This window comes from Akanthomyces muscarius, chromosome 1 (assembly GCF_028009165.1).
Source record: "Akanthomyces muscarius strain Ve6 chromosome 1, whole genome shotgun sequence".
NCBI classification, from domain to species: Eukaryota; Fungi; Ascomycota; class Sordariomycetes; order Hypocreales; family Cordycipitaceae; genus Akanthomyces; species Akanthomyces muscarius.
The window spans coordinates 7,106,047-7,125,873 of record NC_079241.1 but is presented as its reverse complement, the minus strand read 5'-3'; the positions used below and the strand labels follow the sequence as shown (position 1 = coordinate 7,125,873).

The following is a 19,827-nucleotide window of genomic DNA, read 5'->3' as shown; positions in this document are numbered from 1 at the left end:
ATGCCATGGCTTTTTCGCGTGCAGATGTTCATCACTTTCACTGCGGGGAATTGACCGAAACAGCGGTCGCGTTCGTGATTGTGGCTGGCTGTATATGCACTGTGACAGGGACATTTCGCTGTGCGACCTGCCAATCCCACATTGACTTCATGCAGGTCTTACAATTTGATAAATCACCAGTGACAGAGCAGAGCGAAATAGCACTGCAATATTAAAATTGTATACTGTTCAGTATCATAGAATAACATATTTATGCTTAGTATATGGGGGAAAAAGTCTTTTCAAGTTTCTCGTTAGCTTTTTTGAATGTTCACACGTCGACAAATGGACTAGGCGTTGGCTTTGCAGCAGGATGGGGACTTGGCCTGCTGAAAAATTGCTTTTACGAGAGTGTGATTGTCAATATAGTGGCAATACTGGGTCTTTCGGCAGACACTAAGAGCTGGACCACAGGGAATCCTGCAGCGATCAGCCGCATGATAGTGCATATACACCCCTTGTATGTTGCAGTTCAGCTCCTTCGTGACGGCAGGCCAAAACATGTCTAGGGGCAGGAATACTATGAACGACGTAATGCAGGCCGGCCGACGTGCCCGGCATCTGTGTCCTGCAGGCACTTCAGAGAAGGCCGCCGTCGCGAGGTATAAATAGCACTTTTGTCCCTTTCCCGAGACAATTTCTCCAGCACTCCCAATTGATCAAAGCAATTGACTATTTGTTACCCGAGTGGAGATGAGAGTTCCCGCCAGTTCCGCCAGCACCATCTCTCGAGCTGCATCAAAGCCGAAGCTCATCGATGCCGACGACGAGTGGTCGCCGCTCAAGGCCGTCATCGTCGGCCGCGCGGAGCACTCGTGCTTCCCCAGCGAGCCACGGCACCTGACGCGAGCATTTGTGCCCCCACGGTACCTGGATGAGTTCCGGCCGCACAATCCGTTTCCCGCCGAGATTGTCGACAACGCGCAGTGGGAGCTCGACAACTTTGCCGACGTGCTGCGGCAGCACGGCGTGACCGTGTACCGGCCGGACGAGGTCGACTGGCTCAAGCACGGCGGGTACACGGGCGCCATGCCGCGGGACCGGCTCCTGACGGTGGGCAACACGCTCATCGAGTCGATCCCGGCGTGGCAATGCCGGCAGCGGGAGATTGAGCTGGGCTTCAGCACCATCCTCAGCCAGCTGTCGCACCCGGAGGAGGCGGCGTGGCGCGTCTTCCGGCAGCCAACGCTACATGGGCGCGACACCATCTACGACGGCAAGGACAGGGACGACTTTGACTCGACGCGCGACTGGGCCATTAACAACAGCCGCCCCGCGTTTGACGCGGCCGACTTTATGCGCCTGGGCAAGCACATCATCGGACAGATCAGCCACGCCACAAACCAAAAAGGCGTCGACTACCTGCGGGCGGTGCTGCCGGAGGGTTACACGCTGGAGCTGATCAAGCCCGATATTCCAAATGTGTTTCACATTGACACGACCATCCTGCCGCTGCGCAAGGGCCTGCTCGTGTACAATCCGCAGTACATTCGCGAGGACGAGCTGCGCGGCCTCAAGGCGCTCGAGGGCTGGCAGCTGCACGCGTACCCGTTGTGGCCGCGGGATCCCGGCCCGCCCAACGGCCCTGAGCAGTACATGGCGTCGCGCTGGCTGGTGCTCAACGGGCTGAGCCTGGATGACAAGCACATCTTTGTCGAGGAAAAGGCGACTGAGTTTGCGGGATGGATCAAGGAAAAGTTTGGCATCGAGGCGATCCTGCTGCCGTTTGCGCACGTGAACAGCATTGGCGGGTCGTTTCACTGCGCAACGGTTGATCTGGTGCGGGGATAAGTGTGTGAAGCAGGCTGCGGAAGGATGTGAATGGCTGGTCGATTTCGTCTATACAGAAGCTTTTACATATTTGCGTCTTGCTGTTCTGCCGTGCGCTGCATCGCGATGCCGGCAGAGGTGCCACGCATATGATCACTGTAACTACTACAAAGCAGGCAACACCAAGGTAGCCGAAGCTAAGCTCGGGATGATTCTGGATTCAGATGGCCTGTTTTCCTTGTTTCGCTCGGGTATGCGGGCGACAAAGCTGCGAGTTCCATGTGACACGTTAATATTCCGGGCACACGAGCAGAATGCGCTCCGACGTGCGGGTGAGCTGGGTTAGGGTTAGTTGGGCAGAAAGAAGCACGGCAAAGAAGGCATTCTCAGTATGCGCGACCAAAATGATGGAGGGGGAATGAAGGGGGAAGACCCCCAGAGATGACGAAGGCTAATATATAGCAATGCAAACGCCGTCATTGCTTATCACGTATCGCTGACTTTGATAGTAATAATGTTGGTCGGGCGGTGCGCAATCGTGCTACAATTACAGTAGGCAGCACCGCTTCCCCCACAGCCGGAGCCAGGGGCCAGGGGCGCTGCCGGTAGCGGCCAAGCGGGCGTCGAAGCGCAGTCGTCATGGTGCGAACTAGTGGTGAGGCAAGGTACTTGCAGTCAGCGTGTCTCAACGTGCAGGAAGCAAGTACTGCCGTACCTCCCGAGGCCAGCGCCATCTTGCTTCCCCGCCCCAACAGTCGGATCCGCTGGCACGAAGAACAGCCACGCCAACAAGTGCGGCGGTATCGGTACATGGGTCACCACTTATATTTGGTGGACAATTGAGTACCGAGCTCGCTTCAGTACTTGCTGGCCCATCTCAGCGCTGCTCGCAGTCGTGGTTGATCCCCCGAAAGTCGGGAAATCAGCAGCTCGCGACACCTGCTAGCGCGCTCTTTTGGCTTTCCTCGCGCCATGTCTAGTGCGCCTCCCCAGGCCGCTCTTCTTACCTCCATATCTCCGTTCCCGCACTCAACATCTCATCCCATCCTCATCCCACCCTCCTCCATTCTCCCTCCCGACATATCCGTGCATCCTGTATTCTTTTTTCCTTATCCTCTGACGGTTTACTGCGTGCGCTTCCATCTTTTTTGTTACACTTTTGCCTCGATTCGTCCTGACTGCAACTCTCATCTTCAACACTTTTCAGGGCCCTTAATTCCGCCCCAGTTTAAAATAGAAAGGCCCGGGTCGGTCAACTCGTCAAAGGGTCTCTCCGCGACGTCGCGGGGTCCCTTTTTTTTTCCCTACATCGCGTGCCCTTTCTCTGTCCGAACGAGAACCAACAGCCGACGTCGCCGACGATGCGTCTGAACCGCGCCGCCCGTGTGCTCATTGTCGGAGCCCCCGGCGTCGGCAAGGGCACCCAGACGGAGCGCCTGCTCAAGCGCTTCCCCCAGCTGCAGGCCATTAGCACCGGCGACCTGCTGCGGACCAATGTCAAGAAGCGCACGCCACTCGGTACGCCTCTTCGCGTGCCACAATTGCGCCGCAATAATTTGTACTAACTCACTCCTTTTCAGGCATCCAAGTTGAAAGCATCATGAAGTCGGGCGGCCTCGTCGCCGACAACCTCATGCTCCGCCTCATCTCCAACGAACTCCAGCACAGGGGTTGGCTCTACGGCCACCGCCCCAACGTCATGACGCTCTCCGCCATGGCCGCCGACGCGTACGACAGCGGCGACTCGCTATATACAGATGCATTCGCCCACGCAGACACCGACATGGGCCCGCCGCCGCAGGCCTCTGAAGATCCGGCCGCATCATTTATCCTCGACGGCTACCCGCGCAATGCCGCACAGGCCCTGAGCCTCGACAGCATCGTTCCCATCAACCTGGCCGTCGCCATCAAGACGCCCTTTGACGTCATCCTGGAGCGCATCGCCGGGCGGTGGGTGCACGAGCCCTCGGGCCGCGTCTACAACACCACGTTCAACAAACCAAAGGTGGCGGGCGTCGACGACGTCACGGGGGAGAAACTCGTGCAGCGTCCCGACGACAACGAGAAGGTGTATCGCGCGCGCTTCCAAAAGTTTCAAGAGACCAGCGAGCCGCTGCTGGAACACTACGCCAAGAAGGGCGTGCTGATCGAGGTCGAAGGCATGAGCAGCGACGAAATCACCCCCAAATTGTACAAGGAGTTTGAGAATCAATTTGTTGGCTGAGCGCCTGACACCTTGGTTGCAACAAGTAAGAAGGCCATCATTGGTATACGGAAGCTACTCGACATTGGGGTTTTATCATTATAGTTTTTTTAATGCGCGGTCCCGGCACTGAGCACGAGGACACGCGAGGGCGTTTTGAGCGGTTCTTTGCTATTTCTTGTCATGGCGCACTGGCACATGCTTTCTCCTCGCGAGGACAGACAATATGTGCCCTGGTTGTATATAAGGGCGGTGGTGGTGGATGCGCGGGCGTGCAACATGGGATTTGGGGACTGCACCAAGAGGCACAGGCTTGGACAGGCACACTCACTCTAGGAGCTGCAGCAGATTAGGCAGACGGGTACCGTCGTGGATTACTGCCGAAAATGCTCTTTTTGAACAAACACATACTTTCAAAGTGTCGTTTGCGTGTTTCGCAATGTACCATGTGATGGTTTCATGCTACACGATGAGTACGGTGCATATGTAATGAGCGAGAGTCGCGTGGCCTTCGGCCCAATTCGTTATAATCGTCCTGCTGCTCTAACAACTCGTCGAGGCCCGATAAGTCTGACGTTTCCGTGTGTCACTTCCACATTTGTCATTTTGCGTCAAAGCTAGGCGAGTGATGAATTCATATGTCACATCTAGCCTGTGCACACAAGCACAGTCACATAACTCAGAGTAAAACAAAGCAAGGTCGGCATTTGCGGGTAGTTACCAAAATGCTTCAGCTGCATGTCAAGTCACTTGCTTCATCTTGCACACTTCATTACGCCCCTCTCTTCCTCTGAAGCTCGTTGCTGTCGATTCATCGTGATGCAACTTCTTGTCTAGGGTAAGCTGGCAACCGAGGAGAAACAGGCGTGGAGTCGGTGCAGGAATCAAACAGGGGGGCGGTGTGTGATTGTTCCTCGGTACTGTGTCGGTTACGCAGGAGTGGCCAGGATGCGGCCATCACGTTGCTGCAGTCGGTGCCTGTTCTGGACTGATGTGCGGGTATATGGACAAGGTGACAAGGAACCGGGGGGCTCGCTTGTCTCTTGGTTGCTTGGGTGCGGTGCGGCGCGCCAGGTGGATGCGATGACATGGAGCGACATGTCCGATTTGCGCCGCGGTGCCGATATCTACAAGAGAGCAGGTGCTGGTTTTTTTTTTTTTTTTTTTTTTTTTTTACAAATTGTGTGAATTTTCTTGTGAGTTCCTGGTGTAACCTGCGCCTCGGTGCGTAAATAGCTGGCCGCGCGCACTCTGGGCGGCAGTGGCCATAGATTAGATCGTTGCTTTTCCGATGGACTGGAATGCGGACGGGCAGATTTCTGACGGATAGACCATGCCAGTTGAGAGTTTCGGTGAGAGTGCTCCCCGCACAAGTAGGAGATGAATCATTTCGTTTTTTTTTGTTCTTTCTTTTTCTTCTACTTCCTTGCTGCTCATCAACGACCGAGCGCAATCGGATGCGAGAAAAGACAAGGGCTTGTTGATCGAGCAAAATCTGGTCGCCCATGGCTACGAGGCTTGGTTACCAGGGCAGCAGCAGAGGCGTGCTTTTGGAGAGTTGAGGTGACCCTGGGCTACAGTGGGCTGGCCGCAGTTGAATGTGGGCGTCCTTTTTTTAGTGGGAAAGGGGGGGGGTGTGTGTGTGGTGGGAGGTTGTGCCTGGTGGGGGCGGGCTGGGCAAGCTGTTGCGGTGTGATGAGTGGCAATGGGAGTTGATGTAGACTTTTTGACACGATGACATGTATAAAGAAAGTAGCCCGAGGACGAGCAGTTCAAGTATTACAGATACAACTTGATGCTGTGTTCTTGTTCGTGCCCTGGAACCCGAGATGAATCGTCGATGGCGCCTGGAACGGCTCTCTCAGCTGACTGCAGCAGCGCTGGGCCAAAGTTGTACCTAGCGTACCTACCTATGTATTTACAGCGGCTGAGTAGGTACCTACCTACAGTGGGTTGAAGGTACTTCCGAGCAAACTGCTACCAAATCGCCATACTGGTACATCAGCGCTCGGAATTACCTGGAGGCACTGTAGGTAGGTACCTAGGTATTCGCCGGGCTGGCAGATTGGGCACCCACTGTTAGCCCATTGTGCTTTGGTCCGCGACTGTTCCCCAATCGTGCTGTCCCCGACTACCTACCTAGCGCCTGGGCTGAGTGGCGGGGGTTTGAATTGGCTGGGGGACGGGGTGAGCTTCGGATGTGCTACCCATGATTGATGATGCGACGTATTCGTAGATTTGACTAGAATTTGGCAGAGAGGACATTTCGATTGTGACGGACCGAGGTTTACCTTGAAATGGCTTCATCGTCGGCGGGTGATTTATTTCAGTAGAGCGAGCCGCTGCGACAATGCCAACACGGAGATGTTGAGCCCGCGGTAATGTCATCCGAGTCCTGAGTACATAGCATCATCACCCTGTGCAACGTTGGCAGCACCAAGAGGGCGGGTGTATCTCTAGCACCCCATCACCATATCACCATGTGCAAGTGTTGCTCCTTGAAATTCTGTAGCATCGTCGGCCTGCATTGCCACCCACCAGAACCCGGCGAGGCGGACAGCCCATTGTGCTGCAAACCGCCTGTACTGGTAAGCCTCCAGGCCTCATCGACAATAGCGCACCCCCCTCCCTCCATCAATCCTGGCCTCGCAACCTTTATTGGACAAGCTCATCGGCACCGCCAGCGCATCAACTCCATCCCTGGTCGCCTCTAGCCTAGCCTCTCCGTAGGCTCTTTGGCTCGCTCGTCGTTTTATTTCCTCTATACCTGGTCTTGCGGGACAATAACAAAGCCTCACCTGTCTCTTCATCTTTCTGACCCTGACTTCTTCCACTTTCTCCTCCACGACCCCCTCTCCTCCTCCTCACCTGGACCGTGCTTTTTTCTCGACTTGCGCAAACCTGGGCCCTTTTCTTCCGATCTGGCCCTCCTCCTCGACGCCCCCCTCCAGCGTCGTCCCAGGCCAAGCTTCACTTTTGCATCAGCCCGCTTTCTGCGCCGCACAGCTATATCGCCTCGCTTGCGGCCCTTTCGACCCCCCCTCTTCTGGTCCCGACAAGGCATTCACGACTCGCTGCGCTTGTTTGTATTGAATTCATTTTGCGTTCTCAATTCATACTTCTTATTGAAAAGCGCATTCGTCTATTCGACGTCAGACGGACCGGCCAGTTTGCCTCATTCGCAACACACCACGTCCCTCGTTTGTCGTCGCCTGAGCATCTCGTCTTGTTTTACTGTTTCAAGCCGGCCTCTTTATAATTACTTCTATATTCTACGGCACTGTTCGCAACAGTGTTGACTTGTATTGTACGCTCCTCTCCGCTACTTCCTTCGCCTGCCTGTCGACGCATTCTCAGCTCGCCGCCACCCGCTTATGCATGCTGCCGCCGATGCTGTCTTGGTTTCCCCATTCTTACAATTGTCGCAGATTCCCCCTTGACTTGCTTGCCCCGCGGCCTCAATCGCTCAGTCCGAATGTCTTGATATTCTCCTGCTTCAACTTTCTGCTCACTTTTGAATTGGGTGTTTCGCAACCTCCGGATTCAGTGACTCGCCAACAACACACCTGGCACACACCGTGACCGTGGGAGGCCTGCTCCACGTCGACGATACATCTGGCCCAGCGGCTGTGCCACCATGGGTGCTGATTCCAGAAAAATCCCCCCATTGCCTGCGCCCACCGAGACCGACACCGCGACGCCCACCGAGCTGGCTACCGATGTGTCCAAGCCTGGCGACGAAAAGTCTACCTACTCTCTGCCCGAGGACGGCACGCCCGTAACCATCCGCACTCGCGGCCACAAAGCCAACAAATCTCAGACTTCGCTCCTCATCGAGTACTTTGAGGGTGGCAAGGTCTCCTCTGGCTCGGCCGAACGCAAGCCCAGCGTCCGTGTTCGCCTTACCCCGTCCAAAAAGGGCAAAGGCGACCATTTCCAAGTCACAGAAACAAAAGGCTCCCGCAAAGTCTCGCTGACTCGCCGCATACCCCTCGAACAAGCCACTTCAGGAGACCTGCAGCTTCCTGAAGGCGAAGACGCTCATAGCATGACGTCCTACGCCTCTGCCACCGAGGAGTCCAATGTCTCCAGGAACCCCATTGATATTGAGATCGAGCGAAGCCACCGCCGGCGCCGACCCGCAAGCCCGCTGATTCCCTCAGAAGACAGAGTGTCATACCAGCCGGGAAACCCCTCCGAGATATCCGCCATCCCCACAGACAGCTTTCTGGATGGTACGGGTCCCATGAGCGAGGTCAAGCACTCAAAAGGCGACATGCTGGCCGGAGCTGCTGCCACGGCGCTGGCTGGCGCAGCTGTTGGTGACGCCCTGCATAACCGCAAGACACGAAGTAGCGACAAGGAGCGATCCAAAATCTCAGAGCGGTCTAGAGACAAGTCGTTGCCCGCGGACAAGAAGCGCCGCTCTAAGAGCAGGACAAGTAGCATGGGAGAGCAAACGAGCGACGAAGTCCGCTCTCCGCGTCGCCGTTCCAGTCGGACTCAGCAAGAATCGTATGTTTCTGGAGGCGACTCGAGTCTACTCTCATCGAACTTGTCTGCTGGCAACCGCTCTGTCAAGTCAGGGGCCTCCAAATCCTCTTCCATCAATAACCCAAAGCTTCTGGAAACTGTCGAAGACGCGATTCGCCGTCTTATTCTGCCAGAGCTGAGCGCGCTCAAGAGAGAACAAAGCAAGCGCGAAGGCCGCCGCTCATCAATCGCCTCGACAGGCACCTCTGTCTCCAGAGATGACGGCTACACAGAGAAGAGGCGATTATCAGGTCAAAAAAGCGATGTTTCCAAAGAAAATACTCGACACAAGGAAAAACGCAACCGAGAAGCTCGCCACGACTACGAAAATATATCCATGCACAGCCCGAGTCAAGAATCTCTCGGCGCCGAATATTTATCACGCGAAGAAGCTGTTGCGTCACCTCACCGTGGCGGCAACTTGCTAAGAGCTGCCGCTGCTGGTGCAGCTGGAGCAATGGCCGCCAAGGGTCTTTCCTCGGCCTTGGATGATGGCACCGACTCAATGGACCGAAAACAGAGAGACAGACGCCGTCGGAGAACGGACCATTCCCGAAGTCGCAGCGTTGGTAGAGATGTCTATGTGGACGATTATGATGACGAGGAGCCGGCTCCGCCAATGCCATTGATGAGCGATGTTAATCCTTCCGAAGTCACAAGGACTTCGATTCTCTCCGCCGACACAGACCGACCTCACTCTGCCACCGAGGAATTGGGGCCCACGCGCGAGGTCCAGGAACACATGGTATCCGTGCGGTCAACGCCAACTCCATCTAGGTCGCCTGCGGACCATTTGAAGCCCATGTCCATGCAGCACGCCAATGTGTCTCACGGCGACTTGACTAACCTCCCTCGCGGTCAGATGGAGCACGTTGAAGAGTACGAGACGGACGAATTTGGCCGCAAGGTGCCCGTCAATCAATATGACTACTATGGAGGCCAAGCCTCGCGAGAAGTGCCAGAATACGACGATTATGCCAACGACCCCTACGCCAACAACCTCTACAACAACATCCAGGACGTACCTCCGCCTCTCAAGTACGTGCCATATCAGGCTGGTGCTCGCGGCCTGAGTCCTATTCCTAGCGTCTCGGGTTACACCGAAGGGGGGAGCGAGGCCCCGCTGCCACGGAATTCTAGGAGCATGCAATCTGTCGATGCTTTCTCTTCCCCTGAAAAATCCCCCGATCACAGACGCCAAGCGCACTCCATCGACTCCATCGACTCTCTCCAGCTCGGCAGCCCGGCACCCCAGTTCGCTGCTGGTCAAGAAGTCCGCGGTATTTCTGCCAACCCCAATCTCGTCAACCCCCCTCTTGGTGTTGAGTCTGCCGTTGCTTCCCTTGTTGATGGCTCTATGCTGGAGCAATCTGTTGTCACAGGGATGTCGGGCTATGAAAACGGGGCTGGCACAAGGGACTCTGCGCTCTCGTATGACGAGGTTCCGCGCAGTCGCGGCGCCAGTGCTAGTCCAGATAAGATGTCCATTGACGACGTAAGGGAGCTAGAAGAGGAGGCACGCCACACGCCGACTTCGAGATCGATTGCACACTCTCAGGAATACTCTGAATACGATCTTGATGAGCATGGCAGAAAGATCCCGCGTGTTCGTTACCGCAATTCGCCAACAGCATCCGAAGCTGCCATCACCGCCGGTGCTGTTGGTGCTGCGGCGGCCGCCCTTAAGGCTGCCCAAGAGAGAAAGCAGGTTGGCATTGAGACATACGAGGATGAAAACTTCCAGCCTGCTGGTGTCAACAGAAACAGATCATTCAAGGAGCGGGCGATGGGTTGGAAGCCAAGGGAGACTCCCACGCATAGTGTTGACAACTTCGACTACGAGGATGAGAGTGCACCACACATGACTGCCAGCGGTATGCCCGACATGACCAATCCCATGCCCGAGATTGGCTACCACCTGGAAGACGATATCATCACAAACCCCTCTCTACTCAACGAACCAATGGACCGTGACCTGCCCAACTGGGATACGATCTCCGGAAAGGCGACGCCTACACCGAGAACGGCTGGTGTCTATAACCAGACTGCTGGCGAATCAAGCAAAATGGGCATGGGCCTGGCTGCTGGCGCGGCAGCACTGGGAGCCGCAGCACTTGCGGCGCACAACCGTGACCAGGAACCTGAAGAGGACTGGGGACGAACCTCTGCAGAGCGCAAGCGGGATACCCTCATCACGAACCCTTATGAGGATGCCAGCCCCATTGCCAACCCTGCTCTCGAAAATGATATCCTGGATCGCGGGGGAGTGAATGCAGGCTACACTACGCCGTACGGCACTGCCAGCCCGGGTCTTGCCCAAAAGTACGACGAGGGCTACATGTCAAATGGCCCGAACCGATCGCCCGACGTTGCTGGCAAGTCTCTCGATGTTGCTGGCGCAGACAATCTCGACGAGGATCCATTCTACGTGCCTAACAAGTCGAACCCTCGGCACCTGAGTGGCTTTTCCCAAGGCATGCAGTCACCATTCTATGACGCCGCGACTGGAGCTGGCATTGAGAGGATTGAGAACAAGGACATTGTTGCTCTGATGCAGCATTTGATGGTCCGTGATGCTCAAAGAAGCGCAAGAGACACGGAGATTGTAGCTCTTTTGATGAATGCTGCCGTGGAGATGCGCAACTCGTTCCGTGAGATGAAGGAGCTCGTCCAGGACACTGGTGACGATGTCATCTTTGCCAATGTTGAAAATACCGAAAAGCTCCAGAAGTCCATCAGTGGCCCCCGCCCCTTCCCTGGCACCGCCACTCGCTCCCTGCAGAGCGCTTCTCAGGCTGGCACTCTTGATGAAGCGACCAAGAAGAAGAACCTTTGGAAACGAGCACTTCAAGGTCTTAGCGCCAAGGGCACCACTGACCTCACCCGCATCGAAGACATGCTTGTGCATCTCCTGGGCGAGGTGGATGTCCTTAAGTCGCAGACCGCTCCTGCTATTTCTACCGGCGGACAAGGTCAGTCTTTTGAGAACCTCCAGCCCGAGGTTCAGTACGAACAAGACAAGGGATACGAGCCGGAAGGCAATTCGACGCCTAGCCATGCCAGTGTGCCCCGGGGCCCAGTTGCGGGAGAGCACAAATACTCGGACCACAGAATTAGCACAGTGCCGGAGCAGGACGAGGATGAGGAGGAGTACGACTATGATCTCCCAAGCGCCACGACGGCTAAGCCCAACCCTGATCTGCTCTCACCCGGCTATGGCGAGAATCTTCAACGCGGAGGCTCCGTCCCGCTGGAGACGTCACCGCAAACCTCATCAGGGGCGCAACAAACTGCTCTCAGCGCCGACAACACACCACGTAGCGAAAAGGGAAAGAAACATAAATCCACCAGCTCTTCAGGGTGGATCCCCAAGATCTCGCGCTGGTCGGAGACTACTGCGTCGAGCGTCGGCCGGGCCTTCCGCGGCAGTGGCGGCGCCTCTAAAAAGGGGTCCAAGTACGATGAGTACCAACCTCCGTCACGATCGGGGTCCAGCCTAGCTTCATATGATGACGCCTATGTTGAGCACGATCCTTATGGCGAGGACAAGTTACACACGGGATTCTCAGACCCAACTCTCACCCAAGCGCGTGCCGGCCCCGCGCAGCCAACAGTGCCATCCTTTAGCCTGTCTGAGGACCCTAAGTACAAGGCACACCGCAACTCGGTTAACCTGCAGCACCCGCAGCCGAGACAAGCCCAGACAGAGCGCCATCAGGCAGCGCTCGAATACTCGGCTCGCGAGTATGACAACCCCATGACGCCGCGCTCGACCGACTGGGCCGGTTCGGCGACAAGCCTCAGCCGCCTGCCGCCCAACACAAACCGATACAGCGCATCGTCTGGTGCCACGAGAGATGCTGACTATGCACTGTCGTCACCCAAGCAGCAGCCTGCGCCGCCACGGCCCCCGAAGGAGCCGCTCGATGCCTCGCTACAGACGCCGGTCAAGGGCAACCGGGTCGCATCGCTACAAAAGAACAGCCCTCAGGCGCACACGAGCTACGAAAGCGGTTATGGCAGCGCCACTGGCACGTATGCCAGCCAAATGACTGCAGACGGCAGCCCGAAGCTTGAGAACCGCAACCTCAACGCTGCGCTTGGGATCCCGGCCCGCCGGCCTAGTGGTCCGCGGGCAATGACACCCAAGAGTCCCGAGGAGGAGGCAGCCAGAGAAGAGAGACGACGAAAGAGAGGTATATTTCACGATGACAGAGAAGGAAGAAAAGACACTAACAGAGTACAGATACGTTCGGGACTATGACGAGCCAGGAGACTGACACCTTTTAAGGAGAGGTGACTGTACCAGGCGTGGACATGATTTAGGGGGGGGGGGGGAGTATGCGATTTTGTCTCACGACATTTGAAAGTTTGCACGGTAAAAAGGCATTATCTAGAGACGGCAATGTGTAATTAGCCCATGAGAGGGAGGATGGATGCACGGTAGTGCTATGGTATATTTGCGGTGGACATGTTGATGGCGCAGCCATGTCATTTAACGACTTGAACGGTTCATATCTGTCTTATTTATTTTGGTTGACAATGTCAATACATATTAGTATTCCTCTCCGAACTTTTTCTTTATTCACGCGTCAAGTGAATGTGATGTGGTGGTGGGAATGATCGGGAATCGGTCGGAGCGACAGGTACGAGGTTGGATGGGCAGGGATCGGCGGGTGGACGGGCATGTCCGGCACACTGGTCATGAGGGATGGATGGATTTTTTTATTTGAAAGATTTTCTTTCCCCTTGAACAAGCTGGCAGATACATTTGCAAGGCAGCCGTGCGGGCTCAATTAGTTTGTCCTTACTAGTTGATGGCAGGCTTCGGCTTGGGCGCGATTAAAAAAAGACTTATCTGCCCCGGTGTTTATGACGTCGATGAAGTGGGCTTCTGCGTTTTCTGCTGGGTCCCGCTGTGACGGCGCTGTTGCGGTTGCAGTGCAGCGCGCGCGCGGCGGGAATACAGTAGAAGGAAAAGGAGATGCGGCCGATAAAACAAGTCTCCATATTAATGAGACTTTGCGGTTTTTTTCTGTAGTACTGGTTACAGACATGAGATGCTGGAATCGTGGACATGTGTAAAGCGGCTCGCGGTTTATAACAATGTTTGCCGAGCTCGGGATTGAAGCCGTAAGCCAAGGTACCTACCTCCAGTGGTTATAGCGGTGATGTCTGCTGAAACACAGCGCCGAGGCTGGCCTTTGGCGAGTCAGAGCGCTGTAATTACAGTAGAGGCTGTCACTGCAGCGCCGGGTTTAGTGGATCAGACCGGACTGCTTGGCTGCCCCTCTGGCCTCTGTCTGGCCGGCGAGCTAAGCCTGACTGGGCAACATGTGCCCCTCCATCGACGCAATAGCTGTACCTTGTCAAAACGCATCTCAACCAATTGCCCCTCCATGCCCAAACAAAAATCTCGTCCTCGGGTTTTCCTTTTAAACGCGCATCTCCAAGCTCGCTGCCTTTGGTTTCTCCTTCATTATACATCTTCTCTATATACCCCCTTCACCATGGAGTTTGACACCAAGACCCGTATGTGTCTCGCACAGGCTTCTCCGCATTGGACAACCGACCAGCTAACCTTTATTTATAGGCAAATCCGTCACCAGTGACCCCCTCTCCTTTGCCAGCGAATCCGTTCGCAAGAGGTGGCCCGTCATTCTGGTATGTCTGGAACTTCATCTGGCTTGACTGTGCGGACGCTAACTCTCCCAATCTAGACTGGCGCTGTCGACGACATCTACAAGAGCATCTCCCAGACCGACGACGCTGAGAAGCAGGCCGAGGGCAAGAAGATTGTCGAGCAGCTCGGCGCTCTCAAGTACGAGGTTGAGCACAACAAGCCCCTGACGCCCATTGTCGACGATGGCTTCTCCGACGAGGTCGCCGAATACAACAAGGAGGTGGCCGCCCTCGGCAACCCTCCAACCTGGCACGACGTCCCCTGGCTGTTTTCCGAGTGCTACATGTACCGGTATGTCCTCCCTGCCCCTTCACGATAATATTCTTTCCCGCCTGACATCTCCCAGCCGCATAAGCACATTCTTCTCCACCACCAAGCACTGGAAGGAGTACGATCTCTTTTACCGCCAAAAGATGGACACGTTCCGCACATCGCGCAACGCAGTCCTCGAGCTCGCGGCCCGCTACAAGGAATTCGTCACGGAGCTCGAAAAGGGCAAGGAGGCCACGCACAACCTCGAAGCCGAGAAGACGCTCTTTACCGAAATGTTCGAGGTCTGCCTCTGGGGCAACGCCACCGACCTGTCCCTGCTCACCAACATGACGTACGAGGACATCCAGAAGATGCAGGGCAGCGCCGCACGCAAGGCCGCCGAGAAGAACATCATCGCCAACGACCTGCCCGAGGTGTACGACTCCCTGCGCAAGGCTCGCGCCGACGGCAAGGCCGAGCGCCGCGTCGACTTTGTCCTCGACAATGCCGGCTTCGAGCTCTGGGTCGACCTCGTCCTCGGCGGCTTCCTGCTGGCCTCGGGCCTGGCCACGCAAATTGTGCTGCGCCCCAAGTCGATCCCCTGGTTCGTCTCGGACGTGCTGCCCGCCGACTTCAGCGGCCTGCTCAATGCCATCCAGGACCCGCGCGCCTTCTTCGAGACGCCGTCCGAGGACGACAAGCTGCAGGGCAAGACGCCCGCCAAGCTGTCAGACAAGGAGGTGGCCGATCTCGAGTTTGTCTTTAAGCACTGGACCGAGGCCCACGCCGAGGGACAGCTCGTCATGCGTCCGGACCGCTACTGGACTACCGGCGGCAGCTTCTGGCGCCTGCCGCACCAGAGGCCCGATCTGCTAGACGACCTCAAGCAGTCTGAGCTCGTCATCTTCAAGGGCGATCTCAACTACCGCAAGCTGACTGGCGATGTAAGTACATACTGAAAACGGAAAGAAAGGAGGTGGAACGCTAACAGATGCAGGCTTGGTGGAGTCCTACCACACCGTACACTGAGGCTCTCGGTCCCATGGGTCCGGCCTCGGGCGCCAACATCATGTCGCTGCGCACCGTCAAGGCCGATGTGGTCGTCGGCCTGCCCGACGGCAAGGACGAGGAGCTCAAGGCCACGCCCAACGGCGGCGGCGACACGGGTGCCCGCAAATGGGGCTGGCACGGCAAGTGGGCTGTTGTGTCCTTTTCCAAGGGACACTAAGCAGTCATGGACGGGAGATGAAGAACGAAAAGAGAGATATCAAAAAGGGAACGGAACCATACACATACACAATACCGGCTGGTAGAAAACCAGGCTTTCTATTTTATGCTAGATGATAGACTATAGAAAATCTAAAGATTGACACGACTAGCTTCTCTTTCGCGCTACTGTATGTGCTGCATACTGGGGTGATGAACTTGAGTTTTACTCGTACGAATGGGGTTCATCGCCGTAGGTCGGGGGCATAGGCGACGGATAGGCGCTGCTGGTGCTGTTGCTGATAGAAGAGACGGGCTGGCGGCTGCTGGTAATCAGCGTCGTCGGCTGCGGATAGCCGTCTGTGGACGTGGACGAGGACGCGGCGGGCGAAGACGAAGAAGACACCGTGGACGTGGTCGCCGAGGTGCTTGTGCCTACAGGATCGGCGCTCGAGGCGTACGAAGTCTTGATGGTGGAGGTCCTTGGGTTCGTTTTGCTGCTGCTGGAGGAAGAGTTGGCTGGGGTGGTGTACGTCGGCAGAGGAGGATAGACGTTGTCGTCTGAGCTCGAGGTACCGGTCGGCAGAGCAGACGACTGGCTGCTGTCGGACGTGGCGGTAGGGTAGCCGGTGCCCGAGGTGCGGGACGTGACTGAGCCGGAAGGGTGGTAGGTGGACGTCGAGTTGGACACGGGGTAGCTTGCGGAGCGCGACGACGGGCCGCTGGGGACATGGTGCGTGCATGTGGTGGTTGTGATGGCGGACATGGACGACGTGCTGCTGCTGCGGGTGTTTGTCGACGTGACGGTCTCGGTGCGCGTGGTGTGCACGGTTGTGGTCGTGGTGCCCTCGGGCATGGTAATGTACGTCGTGGCGCTGGAGGTGGCGGACGAGGGGTGCTTGACGCCGCCGCAGCCGTACGGCTCGGTGCAGTACGCGGAGGAGGTGGAGGCACCGGTGGGAAGAGCGCTGGAGGCGTAGCTCGTGGACGCAGAAGTGCCGTTGCTGGAGATGGGGGAGGAGGAGCTGCTGGTGCAGGCGCCGTAGTAGGTGGTGAGGCAATCGCCGCCGCATGTTGCAACGGTCTGGGTGACTGTCACGGTGTCGGTGTCGAACGTGGCGAGGACGGTCGTCGCGCTGTAGAATGGTGTTAGTTGTAAAGTCTACTGATTGAGGTTTTGGAGAGAGGAGGAAACGAACCTAGCGCCGAGGACGGCGAGGGTAGGGGCAAATTTCATCTTGGAAAAGCGAGTGAATGTCTTTCTTGAAAGAGCTGAGAACGAATGTGTTGATGAAGATGAAGATGTGAAGAAGAATGCGTGTCTCGGGCCTTGCTATATATATAGCTTTTGTTCTGCTCTGGATATATACAACATCGTGTAAGTCAAGGTCTGATTTTCTTTTCTCGCCTACTGTGACACGCTCGCTACGCGGCCGTGAGATCTTTTGTGTTACCTCGGTCGGGATCTTGTCCATGTTCTCTGCATCTACACTACGATTCACCTAGAGTAGAATTGACAAGGTTCGCCTCGGTATGCAACGCCCCTCCCGCGAAACCGTGGCGCTGAGGATCGACGAAAACTCGATACCAATATCAGCTGCAGCCGTCCGTGTCGCGTACCACCGGGCACTATCCAAGGAACAAGCTTTGCTCAGCTCGTTCCCGTGCACAAACATGGTAATATAACACGGGCTGATGCTGTGCAACCATGATTGACATGCTTCATATATCTTGGTTCTTGAATTGCAAGGGGCTTTTTCCACGGGTTAAGCGACAGAGTACGGCAAGACCGAGCTGAACAATCTGGAACAAGCCATGGCAATTTTTATTTTGAGCCGTTTAGTGTGGCATTACGGTAGATAAGTAGGACATGAACTTAAATCGAGGCTTTGAGAGCTTTGAAGACGTCTTCGCGACCGCCGACGAAGCGACGCTCAGCTGTCTTCCAGTTGATGACTTTCCAGATGTTTTCAATGTACGCAGCCTTGCCGTTGAGATACTACACATCATTAGCCCAATCCTCGCCAAAACCAGTGTGGAAGGAGAGAGTAAATTACCTGCAGGTAGTAGGCGTGCTCCCACATGTCCACGCCGAAGACCGGAATCTCGGCGCCCACCACCGGATCCTGGTCCTTTGTCGTGATGATTCTCAGCCCATGCGTCGCGTCCTTGACGAGCCATCCCCAGCCGCTGCCCTGCAGGCCCAGCAGCGCCGCCGCAAACGCCTTTTTAAAGTCGTCGACGGATCCCCAGGTCTTGGCGACTTCGGCGGCCAGCTTGGGCGCGGCGGAGGCGAAGTCGGTCTCGGGCTGGCCGGTGGGCGCCAGGTTCTCCCAGAAGAGGGAGTGGTTGATGTGGCCGCCGCCGTTGAACTTGATGGCCTGCTGCAGGGCGATCTGGCCGGCGACGTCGGCGCCGTCGTACGACTTGAGCGCGGCGTTGAGGTTGGTCACGTAGGCCTGGTGGTGCTTGGAGTGGTGCAGCTCCATGATTTGCTTGGAGATGCTGGGCTCGAGGGCCTAAAAGTACGGAAGCCGAGGTTAGGTATCAACACTTCAACGCAATCACTTTGTAGCAGATTGGATAGCCGGAAGGGGCGGGAAAGAGCTCAACGTACATCGTAGGCATAAGGGAGAGGGGGGAGAGAGTATGTGCTGGCCATGGTGACGGTTGATGGGGTGCTTCACACAAAAGTACAAATCAACTCGATAGTGATTGAAGAGAAGAAGAGCTCAAGATGAACAAGACAGCTAGATAAACTACCCCTCCATGTGCGGGGAAACAAATGCAGCTGCACGCCATCGGAAGCTCACTTACATCATGGTTTACAAAGCAGGGGCTGAAGAGCGATAGACCTCTTCTCAGCCAATCGAGAACGAGGCGTCATGTCTGGAAGCTACCATTCGCCAGAGCGAGTCGCAGGGAGAGAGGTATAGCCCTCAAGGTAGATTTTCATGAGCGAGACATGCTAAGGCTGATGTCGTTGGGCGGTAATCTAGAGCATTTGCCCTCAAACTTGCTCATAGAGGTTCACCAGTGGGTCCCCGCGGTCAGCCTGTGTGTTTGCGATTTGGTGCCTGGCGCCTGCTTCATATATTCAGTCACAAAAAAGAATATTTTTAGTTCTTTGAGCGAGTTTCGAGAATGTCATTTGTTTGTTTCATTCCGTGTGCGTGTTGAGGGAGTATCGAGCAAGTTTTCTGCCGGCGCTCGACCAAGAAGTGGTATATAAGCGGGCGAGAAGGCGAATAGCAACACATTCTCAGAATCGGTAATTCACAAAGACGACATCAGGAGAATAAAGGCAACAGACGAAAATCTTCTTTTTCGATATAAACAGAACGATAATGTGTGGCGGCCCGGAAACTGTTCATCGCCCCCGCGGCGGCGCGCTGGTCGCGCTCAACCCGCCCCGGGGCGCATCATCACCATCGACCATGACTGGCGATCTCACATTTCACACCCCCGGACAGCCGGATAGCATGGAAGCGACACATGCGCGGCTCGCATTCGACGATCAAATCGAAGCGTCTTTATCATCCGATCTCAACGTCATCATCCAGTGCGTTCATGCGCCTCAAAGCTCTTATCCCACCACATTACCTTTTGCTAACATTTCTGGGCTAATAGCACAGGAGGCGACTTGACAAAAAATGCCAGCGACTGCGGTTTGTTTCGCCAGCTTCGACTCTCGGCGCGGGACACGGCGGCCGGGGGCGCGTTTTGGGAGTGGCCGCTGCCGCAGTCGCTCTCGCTGCAGGTCGGCAGCGACGGCATCATCGGGCGGCGCGTCTCCGTCTACGCGGATGAAGGGAGGGAGAGCGATGGCGCGGTGCTTGCAGAGGGCATTGTGGGATTCAACAGCTGGGCGGCCGAGCGGGCTTCTTTATAAGCGATGCATTCTTTCATTGTACGATACGATATAAGCCGGCATTATACACGAGAATCCTTATCCCAGCCAAGAGCGACCGGGGACAGGTTGACGAAGCGAACAAATCTACTTGGCACGACATAAATAGCATGAGAATGAAACACAGGATATTAATTGATGTGGGATTCATCACGATATGTTCAAAGTGTCACAGCATCGTCACGTGACTCACTCGGAGTTTACACTACTCCCGTGAAGCCATCGCAGGCT

The 19,827-nt window shown here is 55.9% G+C and overlaps 7 protein-coding genes across 7 annotated transcripts; 5 read left to right on the top strand and 2 right to left on the bottom strand.

Annotated features, from left to right (window-relative positions):
* Positions 1-732: 732 nt before the first annotated feature.
* On the top strand, positions 733-1,830 carry LMH87_007426 (uncharacterized protein; the record flags this gene model as incomplete). The annotated part of the gene is made up of 1 exon (XM_056192513.1): positions 733-1,830. The coding sequence occupies one exon, from the start codon at positions 733-735 to the stop codon at positions 1,828-1,830; it is 1,098 nt and encodes a 365-aa protein (XP_056060726.1).
* A 1,340-nt stretch (positions 1,831-3,170) lies between these two features.
* On the top strand, positions 3,171-4,033 carry LMH87_007425 (uncharacterized protein; the record flags this gene model as incomplete). The annotated part of the gene is made up of 2 exons (XM_056192512.1): positions 3,171-3,327; positions 3,390-4,033. 2 exons carry the CDS (start codon positions 3,171-3,173, stop codon positions 4,031-4,033), a joined length of 801 nt encoding a protein of 266 aa, XP_056060725.1.
* A 3,616-nt stretch (positions 4,034-7,649) lies between these two features.
* LMH87_007424 (uncharacterized protein) lies at positions 7,650-12,835 on the top strand (the record flags this gene model as incomplete). The annotated part of the gene is made up of 2 exons (XM_056192511.1): positions 7,650-12,741; positions 12,792-12,835. 2 exons carry the CDS (start codon positions 7,650-7,652, stop codon positions 12,833-12,835), a joined length of 5,136 nt encoding a protein of 1,711 aa, XP_056060724.1.
* An 881-nt stretch (positions 12,836-13,716) lies between these two features.
* Positions 13,717-15,708, top strand: LMH87_007423 (uncharacterized protein; the record flags this gene model as incomplete). Its single annotated transcript, XM_056192510.1, has 5 exons — positions 13,717-14,077; positions 14,139-14,209; positions 14,266-14,519; positions 14,575-15,424; positions 15,478-15,708. The coding sequence occupies 5 exons, from the start codon at positions 13,717-13,719 to the stop codon at positions 15,706-15,708; spliced, it is 1,767 nt and encodes a 588-aa protein (XP_056060723.1).
* A 204-nt stretch (positions 15,709-15,912) lies between these two features.
* Positions 15,913-16,923, bottom strand: LMH87_007422 (uncharacterized protein; the record flags this gene model as incomplete). Its single annotated transcript, XM_056192509.1, has 2 exons — positions 15,913-16,822; positions 16,886-16,923. The coding sequence occupies 2 exons, from the start codon at positions 16,921-16,923 to the stop codon at positions 15,913-15,915; spliced, it is 948 nt and encodes a 315-aa protein (XP_056060722.1).
* A 639-nt stretch (positions 16,924-17,562) lies between these two features.
* LMH87_007421 (uncharacterized protein) lies at positions 17,563-18,348 on the bottom strand (the record flags this gene model as incomplete). Its single annotated transcript, XM_056192508.1, has 3 exons — positions 17,563-17,685; positions 17,744-18,205; positions 18,304-18,348. 3 exons carry the CDS (start codon positions 18,346-18,348, stop codon positions 17,563-17,565), a joined length of 630 nt encoding a protein of 209 aa, XP_056060721.1.
* Positions 18,349-19,123: 775 nt separating this feature from the next.
* On the top strand, positions 19,124-19,578 carry LMH87_007420 (uncharacterized protein; the record flags this gene model as incomplete). The annotated part of the gene is made up of 2 exons (XM_056192506.1): positions 19,124-19,248; positions 19,317-19,578. 2 exons carry the CDS (start codon positions 19,124-19,126, stop codon positions 19,576-19,578), a joined length of 387 nt encoding a protein of 128 aa, XP_056060720.1.
* Between the last annotated feature and the right edge of the window lie 249 nt (positions 19,579-19,827).